The sequence below is a fragment of the Cyprinus carpio genome, chromosome B23 (genome assembly GCF_018340385.1).
Source record: "Cyprinus carpio isolate SPL01 chromosome B23, ASM1834038v1, whole genome shotgun sequence".
Taxonomy (NCBI): domain Eukaryota; kingdom Metazoa; phylum Chordata; class Actinopteri; order Cypriniformes; family Cyprinidae; genus Cyprinus; species Cyprinus carpio.
Window position 1 is genome coordinate 21,850,647 of NC_056619.1, and position 18,201 is coordinate 21,868,847.

Sequence of the window (18,201 nt, forward strand, 5' to 3'; positions counted from 1 at the left end):
GACATCTCTGAAAGAGCCAGTGGATGTTTCCATCAGAGGTGAAGCACTGCATCCAGACAAACTGAGCGGATCACAGTGCAAATGTTTGGCTGGAATAGAGTCACGTGACTGTCTTTGATCTGAAAGAATTGTGAGGTGAGAGTATGAGTCGAGGTGTGTCCTTTCAGCCACACTTGAACCCTGCTCGCAAACAATTTCACTTCCATATGAAACAGGATATGCAATGAGAAAATAGCCTGCACTTGATTTTGTGGAATTGCACAAAAAGACATGCAAATAATATGTGCACAAAATCCTCCAATATATCTAATTGTCCATGGGACGATAAATGCATCCGTGAACAAGTGCATGCAGATATTATTATAGGGTAAAAGAGAATGCATTCTAAAGTTGGTTATATATCCATAATGAATGTTCAGCTCTTGACATATGATTTTGACAGGTAAGATGCGCTAAGAAAGCAAGTGAAGATGTGAGCATCCAACAATTTCACAATTTCTGCCCATATGCAAAATAAACATAACTAAACGCAATCTAATCAGTGATTCATTCACTTACCACATTTAAATACTTCCAATAAAATTTGACATAAAATTTTGCTAAGCTAAAATTGCAGCACTATATTAACCGACAATGCATAAAACACAAATATTGTTAAAAAAGTAACTTTTAATTCATATTAAATTGTTAAACTTGACACTTTACTCTTGAAAAACTACTTTTTTTGTTTAACATCTTGCTAAATTAGAATTGCAGTATTCTAATAAGTATAAATTAGCATAAAATATTTACTTTTAAATTATATTTAATTATTTAAAAATGTACTCTTTACACCAAACTACTTTTTGTTTTAGATGTCGCTAAGCTTAAATGTAAATACTCTATAGGCATAACAATACATAGAACACACAAATATTGGATGAAATAGTAATTTTTATTTCTTTAGTTATTTTTTGTATATAGTAAAAATGTCATTTTGTATTTCTTTTTTTCAATGAGCTCATTAGAATTTGGGTACAACAGAAAAAAAAAAACTTTGATCTTTGAACTTTGACAACAACAAACGTTTTTTTTCTTGGTTTTGAGAATGTTAATGGAACATTCCATTTTATCATATTGCATATTGAGAACGTTAGTTTTGAACGTTCTCTAAACATTCCAAACCAAGTAGTTACATTTAAAAAAACCAACTAAACCATTTAAGGAATAAATGTTCCATGAACGATGCATAAACAATGCTAACATTTAATGTTCTATTAACGTTACTGGAAGAACATTAATGAATAGTCAATTTGTAGGTTCATAACTTTGAGAAAACCAACCACAACGCTTTAAGGAAAGTTCCCTGTTAGCTGTTATGATGCCTTAAAATGCCGCTCCTATGGAGTCAGAACACAGGAGACATTGAACTAGATTAGTAGGAGTTTCCCGGCCTTTCCCAGGATCTCCTCTCATGGCGTCGGGGAACATCTTGCCATCTTGATGTGAGCTGGCAGACGACAGCTTCATTTTGGAGTGTTTTTCCATTACCGAGCAGAATAAAGCATTTCCTTTCATTCATTTACTGCAGTCTCTGAAGCTTGGACCGGCTCCCCGGAATGTAAACACATGCAGTCTGTAAACAGACTCACACAAACACACACTCGCTGAGATACACACACAAACACACACATCCATCTTGCTGTCCTACAACAACATTGTCTGCATTGTGCCGTTTTGCGTTGGCCATCTGAATGACCCTAACAACACGATGAACTAATAAGATATGCATTTGGACGATGTAGTAGTTTTAATGACGTTATCAATGATGTTGATTTGTCTTCTAAACAAACATCTCGTAAAAACGAGGTCTGATAGTCAGAGGTGCATACCATAAAGATAATGTATGATCCTCACGCATCACTCTCTGTCCCTTTTTCACATAGTACAGCATTAGTTAAATAATGGATAAGTACCGTACCTGATGTACTGTATATACAAAAGAATCAATATCAAATAGAATCAAAATCTTTGTCAATATCCAGCCCTAGTGTATGTCATGCTGATTAATTTACTGTAGAATTAGCTAAAACACAACACATGTCTGTTTGAGATTTCATATCAATTTCCATCAGTTTTACTGAGGCAGAGCTACAATGAAAACTACTATTAATAATGTGGACAACCAAAATGAATGAGGATGAGTCAATTTTATTAAACTCAAATTAAGTTACATCAACTCCTTCCTATAGTGGTAATACAATAATAATACAAAGTACTGTTTTAAATACCTTAAATTATGGTATTCTATGTCAAAAAGTACCATTGTATTCTAATCTAATACTCATTATTCACAGTACCGAACTGAAGATGCTAAACTAGCCGAGTTTATACAAACTAAAGTAGGATATTTTAAGCTTTGACCTTCCCAAAATGCTTTGCACCATCAACAGGCCATCACTGGATCTCTTTCCAAAGGTCTCAGTTTTCAGCTCCATCTGGCCTAAAAAAAAAAGTGGCTACACTCAAAAGATTTCTGGATCCCAGAAGAGCTACATTGTAGACGTAATCTGAGGCATGCTGTTTACATTACGACTCAATAAATAAATGTGCTCTCGGAGAGGTCGAGGTCAGCGGGAGAATCCAGACTCTTGTGTGCATTCACTGATGCTTACAGTACAAATGAGGTGAAAATGAGAGAATGATGAGATAAAAATACCATTGTCTGCCATTGTGGATGCATATCGTGACTTTTCTGCTACTTTTACTGTTTATGAAAACACAAAATTTCTATTTTGAATGAACACTGACTAATAAAGCTTTAAAAAAAAGATCGCAAAGGGTTTTCACTGATGTATTTTGTTTCGTACAATTAAACGTAAAAGTATCTTAATTTTTTACCAAAAACCCATTCAAAAAACCCAATGACTTCAGTAAATCGTTTCTGGGTGTTGACCTACAAATAAATATACACTGCCATGTCTTCAGCACTCTATATAGTTTAAATTAATTAAGCAAAAACATCAAGAAAGGTCTTGATAAACATACATTTTAATCAGATGTGCCCAAATTATCAGTGATTACGATTTACTGTCAACATCAACAAATCAACTGGTAAAATTAATTCATTAATTCAATAAAACATCCCAAGTGTTCAACTGCATAACAACCAACCACTATTAGTTACTTACAAATAATGCAAAAAGGACATTCAAAACGCAGGACTTCAGTGCTGTGCGTGCATGGTTTGCGTGTTCTCGGGAACAGAGATGGCATTAATTCAATGTCACGAAGGAAAATGTGAGTCAGACTGACATTGCGGCTGCTCAGCCCTCGGCGTCTGAGTCCTGATATCGATAAACGCGCCACAACAAATGGAAGGAAGTCTCATGAAAAGAATGAATTCCCTTGAGCGGGAACAATGTGTTGCAGACCTACAACCGAATTAAAATGAATACAGCAAGCCATTGTGCTGCCGCTTCTAGAAATGCTGACGTTCAAGGAATAACAAAAAGTCTAATCAGGAATATATATGAAATTCTTGTTAAATATAGATTCTCCTCATGTCTGACATTGCTGTCGTATAATCCCACTCGGTGCCTGACATCACTGCTCGTGCTTTCTTAACAGGAGTCGGATTATCTCAAACCTGACGGACACCCGCGACAATTCAGATTCCAGCACGGCCCTGACGGCTCGGCTGAGGACACGGCCATCCGTGGCAGGCAAGAAGGCCTAATTAAAGAGAATGAGGTTGGATTTCTTACCCACAGTCACTTTCACTTAAATCCGTTCAGGGTTGTGACTAGTTCCGGCTGAGAGTTTATATACACCGCAAAATGAAGCCAATCAGGCCGGGATGTTGAGACAAGGTGACCGCCTTCTTAATTCTGTTCAGGGCTTAAAGATTCTGACAGCCAAAACACATTACTTTCCACACTTCTGCAACTTCAAACTGTGTATTATCTGCATATATTATGCGCATACGGTAGATGCTACTCAACCTTGCAGTAGTTTGCTAGTTTTTAAGAATAGAGACGAAACACAACTGAAGTGGTCATTCCTAATAGCATGCAATATACTGACAGCCTTGTAAATGAATAGCACACCATTTCGGTCTCAATGCATTGTTTTTTAGCGAAGGCTGTGCACACATACCACTGCTAAATTGTCTGTGGTTTGTAAGGTTTTTAAAAAAGAAATTAATTTTTAATTCAGCAAGGACGCAATCAATTGATCAAAAGCGACAGTGAAGACATTCATGATGTTACGAAAGTGTTCCGTTTCAAAAAATGCTGTTGTTTTGAACTTTATATTCATTACAGAATCCTGAAAAATAAAATGCATTATGGTTTCCACAAAAATATGAAGCAGCTTTCAGCACTGATAATCAGAAATGAGCAGCAAAGCAGCATATTAGAATGATTTCTGAAGGATCATGTGACACTGAAGACTGGAGTAATGATGCTGAAAATACAGCTTTGATCAAAGGAATAAAATATATTTTAACATATATTCAAACAGAAAAAAAAAATGTAAATAAAATTTTTCACAAAATATCTGTTTTTACTATATTATTAAACAAATAAATACAGCCCTAGTGAGCAGAAGAGACTTTTTTTCTCAAACTTTTGAATAGTAGTGTATATAATGCAATTTGATCAAAGCAAAAAAAAAACAAGGCACCTTTGGTTAATGCCGCATTCAACGGGCAACTAAGTGAGACACAGGGCCCATGACCGATCTAAAGTATCCAGACAGAAATTTGTTACCCATTCTCAGTGGGAAAGTGCCCAAGCACCACTGCTCAAAAAAAGTTGCCCGGCAAAATTGCTTAAAAAGTTTCCGTGTGTAGCATCAGCCTTAAACTTGAACTTTTTACAAGGGTTTAAGAGGTTCATCATTTCACTTGACTGTCAACTTTGACTTCAGCTACTCTTATCATCAAAGGATTCACACTGTCTGATTTCATACTCATAATAGGAAACAGCGATGGCAGACAACCTCATGTCTAAAATATCTATATTTGAACATCTCTCCTGTAGGGTGAAGAGAGCGGCTGCGGACTTCTTTAATGCAGCTGTGGTCAGATCATCTCAACATCAGGTTTCTCGACTAGCTTTCTGCCATCTGTTTTAGCAGACGTGATAGTCTTACAGGAAGGATCCAGAATTAGTTTTCTGCCACACCTGCCAGTGACTGGAGAAAGTTTAGTGGCCCTAACTACTTCAAACCTGACATGAAACTTTCACTTTTCATACAAAAATCATTTGGTGGGTCTTTACCTAAAATAAAAGATCTGAGCTTTCTTTACTAAGCCATTTCAACTAAAACCCTATAAAATACACTGAAAATACTCAAACCTACTTTATAGTATCCAGGTGACCTGCAAGTGATTCAAACAATGCTTTTCTCCAGGGTCATACAAAACATGTCAAGAGAGCTAACATCCTCTCAAACCGAGCCTTTTAAAAGCTTCAAATAGCAATTAGTCTCTATTTAAAACAACTAGTAGGTTATGGGTCAACCTGGCTGATATATGTTGTTATAATCACTAATTATGCAGGGATTTTTATTTTTGTAGTCCAACCCGAACATTAACATCACCCTGGTTCCATCGATTAAAACCCAACAGGATTTTTCCATTGGCTTTTGCATTACTGCAGAAAAAAGTTCTGTGAATGACAAAAAGTGTATGATTCTTATACATTTTGTTCATCATAACAAAAATCAACACAGCTGAAGCCTAAATACAATCGCCGGAAGTAAAAAGCTAAACGTAGACTATAAACTAACTATGACTTCATTCTTCATTTAAAAACATTTTCCCTTTAAGTTTGGGTTGGAATAGTTTGCAAGAGTGCGATTACAGACAAACAAGGCTGTGAAAGCGACTAGTGAGTAGATGAGTTTACCTGCTCGACATGAAGCTTAATGTCACTGACAACTTCTGTAGTCCCATTTAGACACTTTTTAGCAAATGGGTTTTAGGTTTTACTAAAGTATTTTATGTCACAGAACAAACTGTTAAAGTATCTTAAGCTTGTGTCCACCATAGACCTTATTTCAGGCATTTAACCAAAAACCAAAGAGCAAAAATGCTCGTTTCTGGGTTTTGGCCTACAAAAATACATCATCTCTTTTGCACGCTGTACTGTACTTGTGACACCTAGCCCTAGTAGTTTTTTAAAGTTTAAGTGTGCAATTTCACTGAAATTGCATGTTTCAAGTGTACATTATGTAGCATAAATACAAATTCCGTTTTTCATATGTTTACGAGGCCTTCACCTATGCCTCGTGTCAACTCCACCCTTGCCACTGACACGCTTAAAATAGACGCTTCTCTAAGACACTCAGGATTTTACACATGCATGTGAAGATTTGGGAAAGCTCTGACGGGTTTTGTTTAACACGCTCAGAATTCATAAATAACATTCCTAAATTGAACTCCTAAAAATAGGAAGAACACACAGTGTCAAAAACACAAAACCCGGTCATTTAATGCATTAATCCAACACTGATTTCCCCATAAAAGTCTTCAATTAAGATGTATTTCCTCCCTCTTCATGTGACATTCACACGTGCAGCTGTGGCCTAACGGTGAGAGATTTGGACTTATAACCAGAAGGTCGCAGTTTTCGAGTCTCGGTGCTGGCAGGAGTTGTAGGTGGGAGGGAGTGAATGAACAGCGCTCTCTTCCACCCTCAATACCCATGGCTGAAGTGCCCTTGAGCAAGGCACTGAACCCCCAGTTGCTCCCCGGGCGCTGGATCTATAGCTGCCCACTGCTCCGGGGTGTGTGTTCACGGTGTGTTCACTTCTCACTGCTGTGTGTGTGTACACTTTGGATGGGTTAAATGCAGAGCACCAATTTCGAGTATGGGTCACCATACTTGACAAATGTCACGACTTTCACACGTTTAACTAGGAAGGCATTCACGCGCTCTCGCTAACACCTACAGATGTGGTCTCCACACTTCCTCTAAAGCTGACCGCACCATCAGTGTAAACTCCTAATGATCTAAACCCAGCAGTGTCACTTCTGGCTTAGTAATTGTACGTTAGAGCGTAAAGCGCACACAGGCTATGTATATACCTCCAGCCCAACCCACTAATTAGCTGAGGCATGTTTGCTTTCCTTCTGTCTCCTAACGATGCCTGCGATGAGCGAGAGAGAGAGAGAGAGAGAAAAATCAGACCGTACTGCCACACTTGCCTGCTAACAGTCACCAGCAATTAAATTATACAGAAAAGCGGCTCCATTCTAACCGCCTTTCATTTTAAGATATAAACTCTTAGCACTTCATGATATAGTTTCTCAAAGGAACAGTTCAACCAAAAATGAAAACTTGCTGACAGTCTACGCACCATCAGGCCATCCGAGATGTAGTTGAGTTTGTTTCTTCATCAGATTTGGAGAAATGTAGCAATACATCACTGGCTCACCAATGGATCCTCTGCAGCGAATGGGTGCCGTCAGAATTAGAGCTGATAAAAACATCAAAATAATCCAGAAGTAATCCACACCACTACAGTCCATAAATTAACGCCTTGTGAAGTGAAAAGCTGCATGTTTGTGAGAAATAAATCCATCTTTGAGACATTTGAACTTTAAACCTTTGTGATTTTGACTGTTTAAACAGTACAGATTTCTCTCATGATTCAGGCCAGATGACTTTTTCACTGGAGAAAGCAATATTATGGATTATGACTCTTTGTTTCTTACAAAAACACAGCTTTTCTCCCCAAAACACAAAAACATAAAAACTAGAGTATAACTTGTGGATTATTGGGATATTTTAAAAATCAGCTTTTACTACCCACATTCTGACGGAACCCATTCACCGCAGAGGATTCACTGGTGAGCAAGAGATGAAATGCAAAATTTCTCCAAATCTGTTCCCATGAGGAAACAAACTCATCTACATCTTGGATGGCCTCGAGGTGAATGCATTGTCCACGAATAGTCATTTTCAGATGAACTGTTCTTTTAACATGGCAATAAATTATTTTGTCTTGTTTTTCACTAAGAAATATCTAAACATCATTTAAAACTAAATTGCGTAAGATATTAAGAGAATAAAGATATTTCAGAGAATATATTGTGAATTATGCTTTCATTAGATTTATTAAGATGGTGATACCATGTTTTGAATGTGGTAATCATTCTGTACCATGGAGTATATAAAAATACATTTACATTTATGCAAGTGACTTGCATTGCATTCAACATTTTATCAATTCATGCGTTCCCTGGGAATCGAACCTACAACCTTCGCTTTCCTAATGCCATGTCAGGATGTCATGACTTCAAAACCCAGAATTTTATCCTAGCAATTTATGTTATAGAGCATTATTTTACTCATAAATTGAAAACCCCAATTGAAAACTCATAGGAAAACCTTGACAGATTTTTTTTTTTTTCTAAGGAATAACATGTATTATCCATCTTATCTGTAAAAACTTCACAAAACTCTTAGAGTGGCAAAGTCATATGGGTTTTGTACACTTATAATCCAACTGAACAGTAAACATATTTCGCCATGTGGCTGACTATAAATGCTTCAAGTCCTGCCTCAAAAATGCGCACTCCACTTTGGAACAAAAATAAAAGAGGAAAACTGGTGAGAGATTTTCTGGATTGTGGGTTAAATGGAGAGAAAGCGAGACATTCGTGAGAAAGACGTGCACCAAGATAAGAACAGAGAGAAACCTTTAAATAACAAAACGACTAGAGAAACATCTACATCCATGAAGTATAGACGATAAAACTTCATCAAATGTAAAACACAACAGCTATATATAAAATACCTTACAACAGCCACCAAATTCTCATTTCTTCAAGTGGGAATTTGTTTTGACAAGTTTCTCTGTCATTGCGCAGGAGATTTAACGGAATAGTTATTATTCACTAAAAGCATTAACTTTGCCCAAAATGCCTCTGAAAGAAAATAGTAAAAATTGGTGTCATAAAGATAAAGCGATATAAATATGAATGATGATAGCTGCGCAGATGTTTTAAAAAGAAAAACTGAGATCTCAGACTTTCGACTGTAAAGTCTTTTTCTCAAGAGGAAAATGTGAGAAGCAGAAATAATAAAGTTTTATATTAAAGATGATTTTTTTTATTTATTTTATATTTTTTTCACTTGGATACTCAGATTTGTTTTTTGATTTTTTGATTTGATAAACATTTGAAGGTTGCAATAAAATTACTTTTGATCACAAATGTTGGGGTCCCAGCAAATCTAAGCACAATTTGAGAGATTTAAAACAACTGAATTCTCCAGTGGGACTCACGAGGAGAATACTGGGGGGCTTTTCTTAGGAGAAACATCTGAGAAGCAGGAGATGCAATTAAGATCTCAGAGGATTTTTGGTCCAAATGAATGCACAGATCATTTGGTTTTGGGAGAATTTGTTTGGGAAAATATTACATTTCATACTGAAATTACTTATGACTATAGATTTTGGTGTCTTGGCAAATCTGAGACATTAAAATTCCTCTGAAAATCCTAAGACAACACGTATGGTTTTTTTCTCTCAAGAGGAACATCTGAGAAGCATGAAACTCGAGTCTCCACATTTTTATCTCTATTTAATATCAAGGCAGTCTTGGAGAAACAACTGAGATATTATAGAGATCTCAGTGTATTTCAGTCCAAATGCATGCTCAGATCATCTGTTTTTGTCAGATTTAAAGATAAACATTTGAAGTTCACAGTAAAAATACCTTACCTAAGTTTGGATTTTGGCAAATCTGAGCACAGTTCGAGACATTAAATGTCCTCTGAATCTCAAAAGGAGACACATATGAAGGCTTTTTTCCCTCAAGAGAAACATCTGAGAAGCATGAAACTCAGAAGTCATTATTTTCTTTCCATTTAATATATTGGGAGTCTAGAAGAAAACTTTGCAATGTTACTGAGATCTCAATGTTTGTTTGTTTTGGGGGGGGGTTTTCTGTCCAAATGCATGCGAAGATCATTTGTTTTGGGAGAATTTAATAAAAAACTTTCAAAGTTTACACAGAAATTACATTTAGGCAAATTTGAGACCAGACATCTCTAAAATCTTAAGGACACACATATGGGGTCTTTTTTTTCTCAAGAGGAACATCTGAGAGGCATGAAACTTAAACAAGAACTCTATTTTCTCCATTTAATCACACGGCATGTTTGTAGCAGCAATATATTTACCAAAGAGATCTCATTCACAGCTTTTCTTTCCTACAAGGTTGTTTGTTTCCAGATATTCTCTAAATCGAAGAGCAGAGAGATCATCTGTCCCCGCCTCTGACAAGGCCATTGCTCCAGACTCACAAAAGAATACTCCAACTTCATTGAGTGAAAGGCAACACAAAGCAAACAAACCCCCAAACCGCTGTCACGCCACCCCTCCCCGGCAGGCCTCCGCTGCTCTCCCCTCCTTCTCAGCTCCCGCTATTCAAGGGAAATGTGTATTTCCCACACTGGAGTTGTCCAGCAGGGTCTGCCCGGCAGGGGTTTTGCCTCGGGGTGAACGGGGAGACGGACTAGAGGTTACATCAACACACACACCGCTGCGGCATGTCACATCCTCACCGCCGGTTGCCTTGGCACTGTTAGCCTGCAGCTCCGGGCCAGGAGAGCAAAAAGCAAAACCGAGCTGCTCTACGTCTGTACCTCGAGAACATCAGGATTTTTTTTTGTTTTGCCAAGTCGTTTATTACACATGGGTTTTAAAAGCCTCCTTAACCCATTTACTCGGAATTATGATTATTATAATGAATTATGATCATTTCATGGTGCTGGTAACCTGCAATTATGGCGACGTTGATGAAATACAAAGGTGAACATAATAAATACTGACCTGACAAACGGCACCCTTTAATCACTCACAGTCTGTTTTATATGCTACTGATGCGTCTGACACACAAAAGGCTCCAGACAGAAAAATTCAACTGTTATTATAGAAAGAAGCACTGGATGAAAACAAAGAGCCATCTTTCCATTTGTTAACATTAAATACATTAACATGAACTAATTAAGTTCATTTTAACACTTACTAACACATTATTAAAAGCAAAAGCTAGATCTGTTAATTTTAATTAATGGACCTGAGCTATCATGAACTAACAATGCATAACTGTGTTTTAATTAAGATTAATAAATGCTGCAATAAACATCCTGCATTAACTAACGACAACTAATTACACAAATAATAAATAACGACAGAACCAACAAGTGAATGAAAGTGTGAGAGCAACAGAAAGAGGACTAAGCAAATGAAAAAGACAGGAAGAATGAAAGGGGCAATGGCAAATGCACAAATTAAGAAAGAATTAACATACAGAAAAAATTAAAAGGATAGGCAAGAACGACTGTGCAACAATAAAAATACATAACATTAAAAAATACAAAAAAGAAAGAAGCGAAGAATAAAAATTGACAGGAGAGAATAAAAGACCAACTTAAAGCCAAAGTGAAAGAAAGCAAAAAAACAAAGTAAGGAAAGAAAGAGAGAAAGCAAGAAAGAGCAAAAAAGCAAAAGAAAGAAAGAAAGAAAGAAAGAAAGAAAGAAAGAAAGAAATTAAAAGCAAATAAATGTGCCAGACAAAATATGCAATGAAAAAGAAATAGTGAAAGAAACTACTCTGTAACAACAGATTTCAGATTACAATGGCTCTGCCATCACACCTGGAGCACAAGACTCAAAACACAGAACCACCAAACCCACATCACTTTTCTCTCCGCAACATCATCTCAAACACACACACATGTGGTGCTGACCTGACCGTCCCGCGGTGACCAACAGGTGCAGGTCATTAGGCCCGGCGCTGCCACCTTCCCCTGTAAGATGTGCGTAAATCCTTGTTGTGGAAAATGAAAGAGTGAAAGTAGTTCTAATTACAAAATGTAAATATTGAGTTTTCCCACAATGGGAAACAGACCACCCAAGATGCAAAACAACCCCCAACCCCCCTTCCTCCCTTCCTCCCTTCCTCCCTTCCTCCCGCTCCTCTTCTCGGTCTCTTTCTCTCGGCTGTCCTGTCAGCGCGACAGGAAAAGGAAACCTTTTGAGCATCACCAAACATAAATGCACACATACCAGACGTGCACATGTGTACACAAGCGGCCGCTGACATCGCTGCATCATGCTAGCGTAACAATCTTTTAGCCGTGACCTCTAAACGTAACATCTATTCCTCTGGTCTTCATGCAAAAGCTTGCGAAATACCCAGAGGTTCAGTGCGTGCTTTCACTTGGTCACAGGTGAACGTCAAATACTTGACTTTATGGTGTTAAATACCTTTAAATGGCCTCCATGAGACTGGTTTCCAACTCTCTGCTACATATGGAACTGAGCAACATGTGGTCGGCATGGACCGAGCCCCGGGAGTTGCCATTTGTTGACGTTTGTTTGTACGGAGAGCATGTCGGTGAGTGATGGGGAATGGAGGTGAATGAGGGCTCAGCTGGGATCTAGAGCTCTGCCCCTCTGGACTCGAGATGTCTTCATTCAGAAGGTGTTCTAGAGGCCCTTAAACACCTCAATTCAGAGCTGTTCTTCACCCATTAGATGCTGGTTTGGTTCTACACTCTTAAAAATAAAGGCTCCAAAGGGGAGTTTGCACAGCAATGCCATAATAGAACCATTTTGGGTTCCTTAAAGAACTTTTCAATGAATAGTTAAAAAACATTTTTTTTTCCTTATTCTAGTTTAATAACATAGAAAAACAAATTCCATCATTTCTAAAAGGTAAGAATTCCAAAAGAAAGTTTTGGAAGAAACATTTTGGTTCCTCAAAGAACCTTTCAGTGAACAGTTCTTAAAAGAACTCTTTTAAAAATAAAAAGATTATTTACTGGCATTTGTGGTTCCACAAAGAACCTTGAACATTCAAAGTATCTTTTCATTGCACAAAAGTTTTTGTTTTTTTGGACTCCTAAAAATAAAACCACTTTGGGTTTCCAAAAGAACCTTTCCGTGAACAGTTCTTAAAATAAACTTTTTTTTTCTTAGTGTGTAGAACATTTTAATAATCTAAAGAACCTTTTGTGCAACTGAAAAGTGCCAAAAAAAGAGTCTACAGTGGGAAAAGGTTCTTTAGATAATCAAAATGTTCTTAAGAAAAGTTCAATGAATGGTTCTTCCAAGATATCACCATTTTGGAAACTTTATTTTTAAAAGTGCGTTTTATTAATCTCCCCCCCCCCCCCACTAGAAAGAACCTTTTGTGGAATGGCAAACTTCTTCATGGATGTTAAAGATTCTTCATGGAACCATCAATGCCAATAAATAACCTTTTATTTTTAAGAAGGTATTCTGTTCTGATAGCCAAATGTTGCATAATTGTTACATAATTAACCTACTTTTTACCCTAGCAATGCTGTCTGTTCTTTGAAAACACATTTTAACAGTAATTGAATTCCTATGCGAGTTATAATTAATAGAATCCATAGATTCAGAATGCTTTCAATGCAACAGTCAGAAATGATGTAATAAATCAATTCTAGAGATGCCTACTTTTTATATTAGATGGCATCATTCTAGAGGTGTTTCAGTGGTGCACGACTACAGGTGCTTAAGAGGGATCTGCAGATGATTGTGACAAACCCCTCAAGTTAAGAAAACCTAGTGATCATTTGTTTATAATTATAACTTTAGCTTAAGACGTTTGTTGCAACCGGGCCCTGCCCTTTCACTCTAGAATGATCCATTCTACACTCTTAAAAATAAAGGCTCCTTATTATTGTTGATGGTTCCGTGAAGAACCTTTAACATCCACGGAATCTTTGCATTGCACAAAATATTGTTTAGAATATTAAAATGTTCTTTATGATGTTTTTTTTTTTTTTTTTTTTTAAGAACCGTCAACAAAAAAAAAGTTATTTGAGGAAGCAAAAAAGGTTCTTCAATGGAATTTCTGTGAAAACCCCATTTTAAAATGGGACCCATCTACAACACATCCAGAGACTGAACTCTAAATCATTTCATTTTAGAGCCGTTCTAGAGTTTTTTCCGATGGCTGACAACACCTAACTGCTAAATATCTTAAACAATTTTCCAAACATTTGACACCATGCATGCGCAATGAGCAAAAAGACAGACTGTGTAACATTAAGATGACTGCTTTCTTTAACATCCAGCAAAAGTAATAAAAGAGCTGTATATTTTACAGTTTGGTGTATCATTATTGCGGTCAATGAGCAAATAATCTATCGCAACAATTTTCCACGCGTTATAATAAACACACCTGCACAGTATAAACAGTTCAAAGATGTTAAAAATACCTGTTTAAGTCTACTTCAGCGCTGTTTGGGAAAAACTGAGTCCCATAAGTTGTTCTTACTGAGCTCAGATCATCAAACAGTTATTTTTCCCGGAGTCATTCCTCAGCCAGAAGGTACATCTCATGGTGAGGGGGAAAGGAAACTTACCTTGCGGGTTTCTGCTGGCAGAAGCGCCGGCTGACTCCTGGACAAAGGCGATCAGAGCGACGCTGAATAATCCAAAGCCAAACATGAGCATCATGTTAAACACCTTGAACCTTCACAGAGAGGGGCAAATTAAATAAAACCGGACAATTGCGAGACTTTGAGTCAAGCGTGGACGAAGCTTTATTATTATCCCGGCGCTGGAAACAGAGCGTCTGTTGAAAGAGAGAGAGAGAGTGCGTGTTTTATTTCTTGGTCTTGCGGAGATTGTGTGCGCGGAGATCAGGAGGAGAAACACGGTCGAGCTGAGCGCCGCTCATGATCTTCAGTCCTGCAGGAGACACACACAGAGAGAGAGAGAGAGAGAGAGAAGGGAAGGGGGAGGAGAGATGCACAACAGCGCGTTGCTCTCTCTCTTTTCTCTCATTGTAAGTCAATCGTCCTTTATTGGGAAATTTGAAATAAATGAAAAGTTCTAGAAATAAAAAAATGCAAACACATTAATTGTGCGGTTCAGGTTTTTGCGAATTAGCCTATTTAAAATGTAAGAACACAAGACATTATTAAAACTAAAATAGCAAAGACGCTTTTGGCTGAATAGAAAAATAGTCTTGCATGTTTATTTCTAAAGGGCTGTTATTCGTTCAGTTGTTATCATGCTGTGAATGTTTTCGTGCATTAAAGAACTGTTAAATAAAACTAATTTCTACAATAGCCTATCATACCATCATTTAGAATATAAATTTTACTTAAAGTTATTTATTTTAAGTTTAAAATGCTAGTATTGTCCTTCAAACAAGCTCAAATTTGGCTGCAGACAAAAGCAAATCTCTTTACTAGCTCATTTACCTGTTCTGGTTACCTGGTTATTAAACATACCAAGTGTTCAGTAACAGATTGGGAGGAAAGGTCATTTTAAAGGAATAGTTCACCCAAAAATTCCTCTTTAAAAAAAAAATAAATAAATAAAAAGTTGCTGACCGTTTACTCACTCTCAGGTCATCCAAGATGCAGATGAGTTTGTTTCTTCATCAGATTTGAAGAAATGTAGCATTACATCACTTGCCCACCAATGGATCCTCTGCAGTGAATGGGTGCCGTCAGAATGAAAGCTGATAAAAACATTAATAATCCACACCACTCCAGTCCATTAGTTAACATCTTGTGAAGTCAAAAGCTGCATGTTTGTAAGAAACAAATCTTTTTAAACGGTTGCTTCTGGCTAAAATATGAGTTCATAATCCATAATAATGCTTCCACTAGTTAAAAAAAAGAACATCTCTTGTCCTGCCACATTAAAAACCACCCACATAATTGTTTTGAACCATTTTGGACTGGTTTTGCTTGTTAATGGTGCTTGATCTGTACATATTTCTCTGCTGATTCAGACAAGACAACTTTTCACTGGAAAAACCCATATAATGCAGTATGACTAATAAAAATGTTGCAATAATGGATTTGTTTTTAACAGCAGCTTTTCTCTTCACAAGACATTAACGGATGGAATGGAGTGGTGTGGATTACTTGTGGATTATTGTGATGTTTTTAATCAGCTGTCATTCTGACGGCACCCATTCACTGCAGAGGAGCAAGTGATGCAATGCTACATTCCTCCAAATCTGATGAAGAAACAAACTCGTCCACATTTTGGATGGCCTGAGGGTGAGTAACCCATTCCTTTAAATCACTGCACAAACCAGCAGTTTCTCATATGAACGGCAGCACATTTCGCCTCACCAAGTGCACAGACGAGTTTCTTTCTTTCTGACCTTGCAGGAATTCACAATCAGCACGTGGGTGAGTGGGGGGTTGCCATGGAAACGGCTTCCGTGGGGCAACAGAGGTCAGACGCTCCGGGAGCCACGTGCATTTCATGGATTCCCTCTCATCTCGCCACAAACTCCTGAAAGCATGTGCAGCCGAGACACGTCGAGCAACTGATAATTGATCCTCGGTTTACATACTTCGGCTGCGTCGATCCGTCTCGCAGATTCGCATCCCGAAGGCATTTGCTTTCCAGCTCCTCGCACACCGCATCCCACGTACTGAAAGATCGTAGGCAGCCAGAATAATCGTGTCAGAACAGGCCTGTTCAAGCACTAAAATGATTCAGGGTTTTCTACAGAGGACAATTAACCCGTGCAACAATTAAAAAACATGCCAGAGGTGTGACTTCATGCTTAAACCTCCAAAAGAACGATGGAAAATTAAACTCCTGGATGGAGTTTTCTGGGAAACTTAGTCACCCTTGTCTGAAGGGTCCTTCACGACTTCAGACATCTGGTGTGAATGCAGCTTGCGTTTACCTTTGGCCTTTCTGCCGGTTTCATAACAGGGAATTTACCACAGCTTTTGTCCCAGAGAAAGTCGGCCTCATTATTCACACATCCAAACAAAGCGAAATGAAATCACAATAGACTCAATATCGCCAGATAATTGTTCGGGACATTCCTCTGGCTCTCATGTTATAACTCGAGGTCAGTCCTCCGAATAACAGATTCCATGCTGTCATTAAACATTCAGCTCCAGTTTTTCTCCAGACTTCCTCCTGCTGTCAAGCCCCAGTACAGTTCGACAAAGGCAGACGGAGGCAAGCTTCGGCCTGTCCCTGCTCCATCATTATACAGCGCTCGCCGAAGTTACTGTTTAGTTTTTATCCTTGGCCTTTTTGTTGCTTGATTCGCATGACTTCAGCTTCCTGCACTGTAATATTGTCCACGTTGTGAACCTGGATGTAAGAACTGGGTCATGGCAGTGAAAAACACAAACACTGAATCCATATTCTGGTTCTCACAAGACATATTTGTGACCCAGGACCACAAAATCAGTCTTAAGTATACATTTTTCAAAATTAAGATTTATACAGCACCGGAAAGCTGAATAAAGAAGCTTTCCATTGATGTATGGTTTGTTATGATCGGGCAATATTTGGGTGAGATACAACTATTTGAAAATCTGGAATCTAAGGGGACAAAAAAAATCAAAATATTGAGAAAATCACCTTTAAGGTTGTCCAGATGTGTTCTTAGCAATGCATATTACTAACCAATAATTAAGTTTTAATATATTTACAGTAGGAAATTTGCAAAATATCTTCATGGAGCATGATCTTCACTTAATATCCTAATGATTTGTGGCATAAAATAAAAATCAATAATTTTGACCCATACAATGTATTTTTGGCTATTGTTACAAATATACCCCAGAGACTTAAGACTGCTTTTGTGCTCCAGGGTCACATTTATTTTGAAATTTGGTAAAAGCATGCTTAATTTAGCTACTATGCATGCTATCATGGAAAACTGATGATATGATGCTAATGAGACTTTTATAGTAAGTTTAGCTTTTAACAAATATGTTTGAGTAAAGCAATAAATAGGATGCAGAAAATGCCACAATATAAAAACCTCAAAAAAATAAAATAAAAAAAAATGCTCTAACTAATGCACAAAAACTCCAAAATTAATATATTTTTTAAAAAAAAAAAAAAAGTTAAATATTAAGGTTTATAATAACCATTTTCTATTGTAATATATTTTAAAGTGTAATTTATTCCTGTGATCAAAGCTCATCATTACTCCAGTCTTCAGTGTCACATGATCCTTCAGAAATCAGTCTTAATATGCTGATTTGCTGCTGATTATTGTCAATGTTGAAAACATTTGTGCTGCTTCATATGTTTTGTGGAAACTGATATTTTGTTTTTCCAAGATGATTTTATGAATAGAGCTCAAAAGAACAGCATTAAGATTTTTGAAATATTTTGTAACATTATAAATGTCTGTACTCTCACTTTTGTTCA

At 37.3% G+C, this 18,201-nt stretch overlaps 1 protein-coding gene across 6 annotated transcripts in view; it reads right to left on the minus strand.

Annotated features, from left to right (window-relative positions):
• Positions 1 to 14,755, minus strand: part of LOC109079097 (signal peptide, CUB and EGF-like domain-containing protein 3) — a 98,321-nt gene extending 83,566 nt beyond the window's left edge. For all 6 annotated transcript variants that reach the window (XM_042751377.1, XM_042751374.1, XM_042751378.1 and 3 more), the window contains exon 1: positions 14,403 to 14,755. In XM_042751377.1, coding sequence (XP_042607311.1) covers positions 14,403 to 14,496 — 94 coding nt within the window. In that variant the 5' untranslated portion in view covers positions 14,497 to 14,755. The remainder of the gene's footprint in view (positions 1 to 14,402) is intronic.
• Positions 14,756 to 18,201: the final 3,446 nt, after the last annotated feature.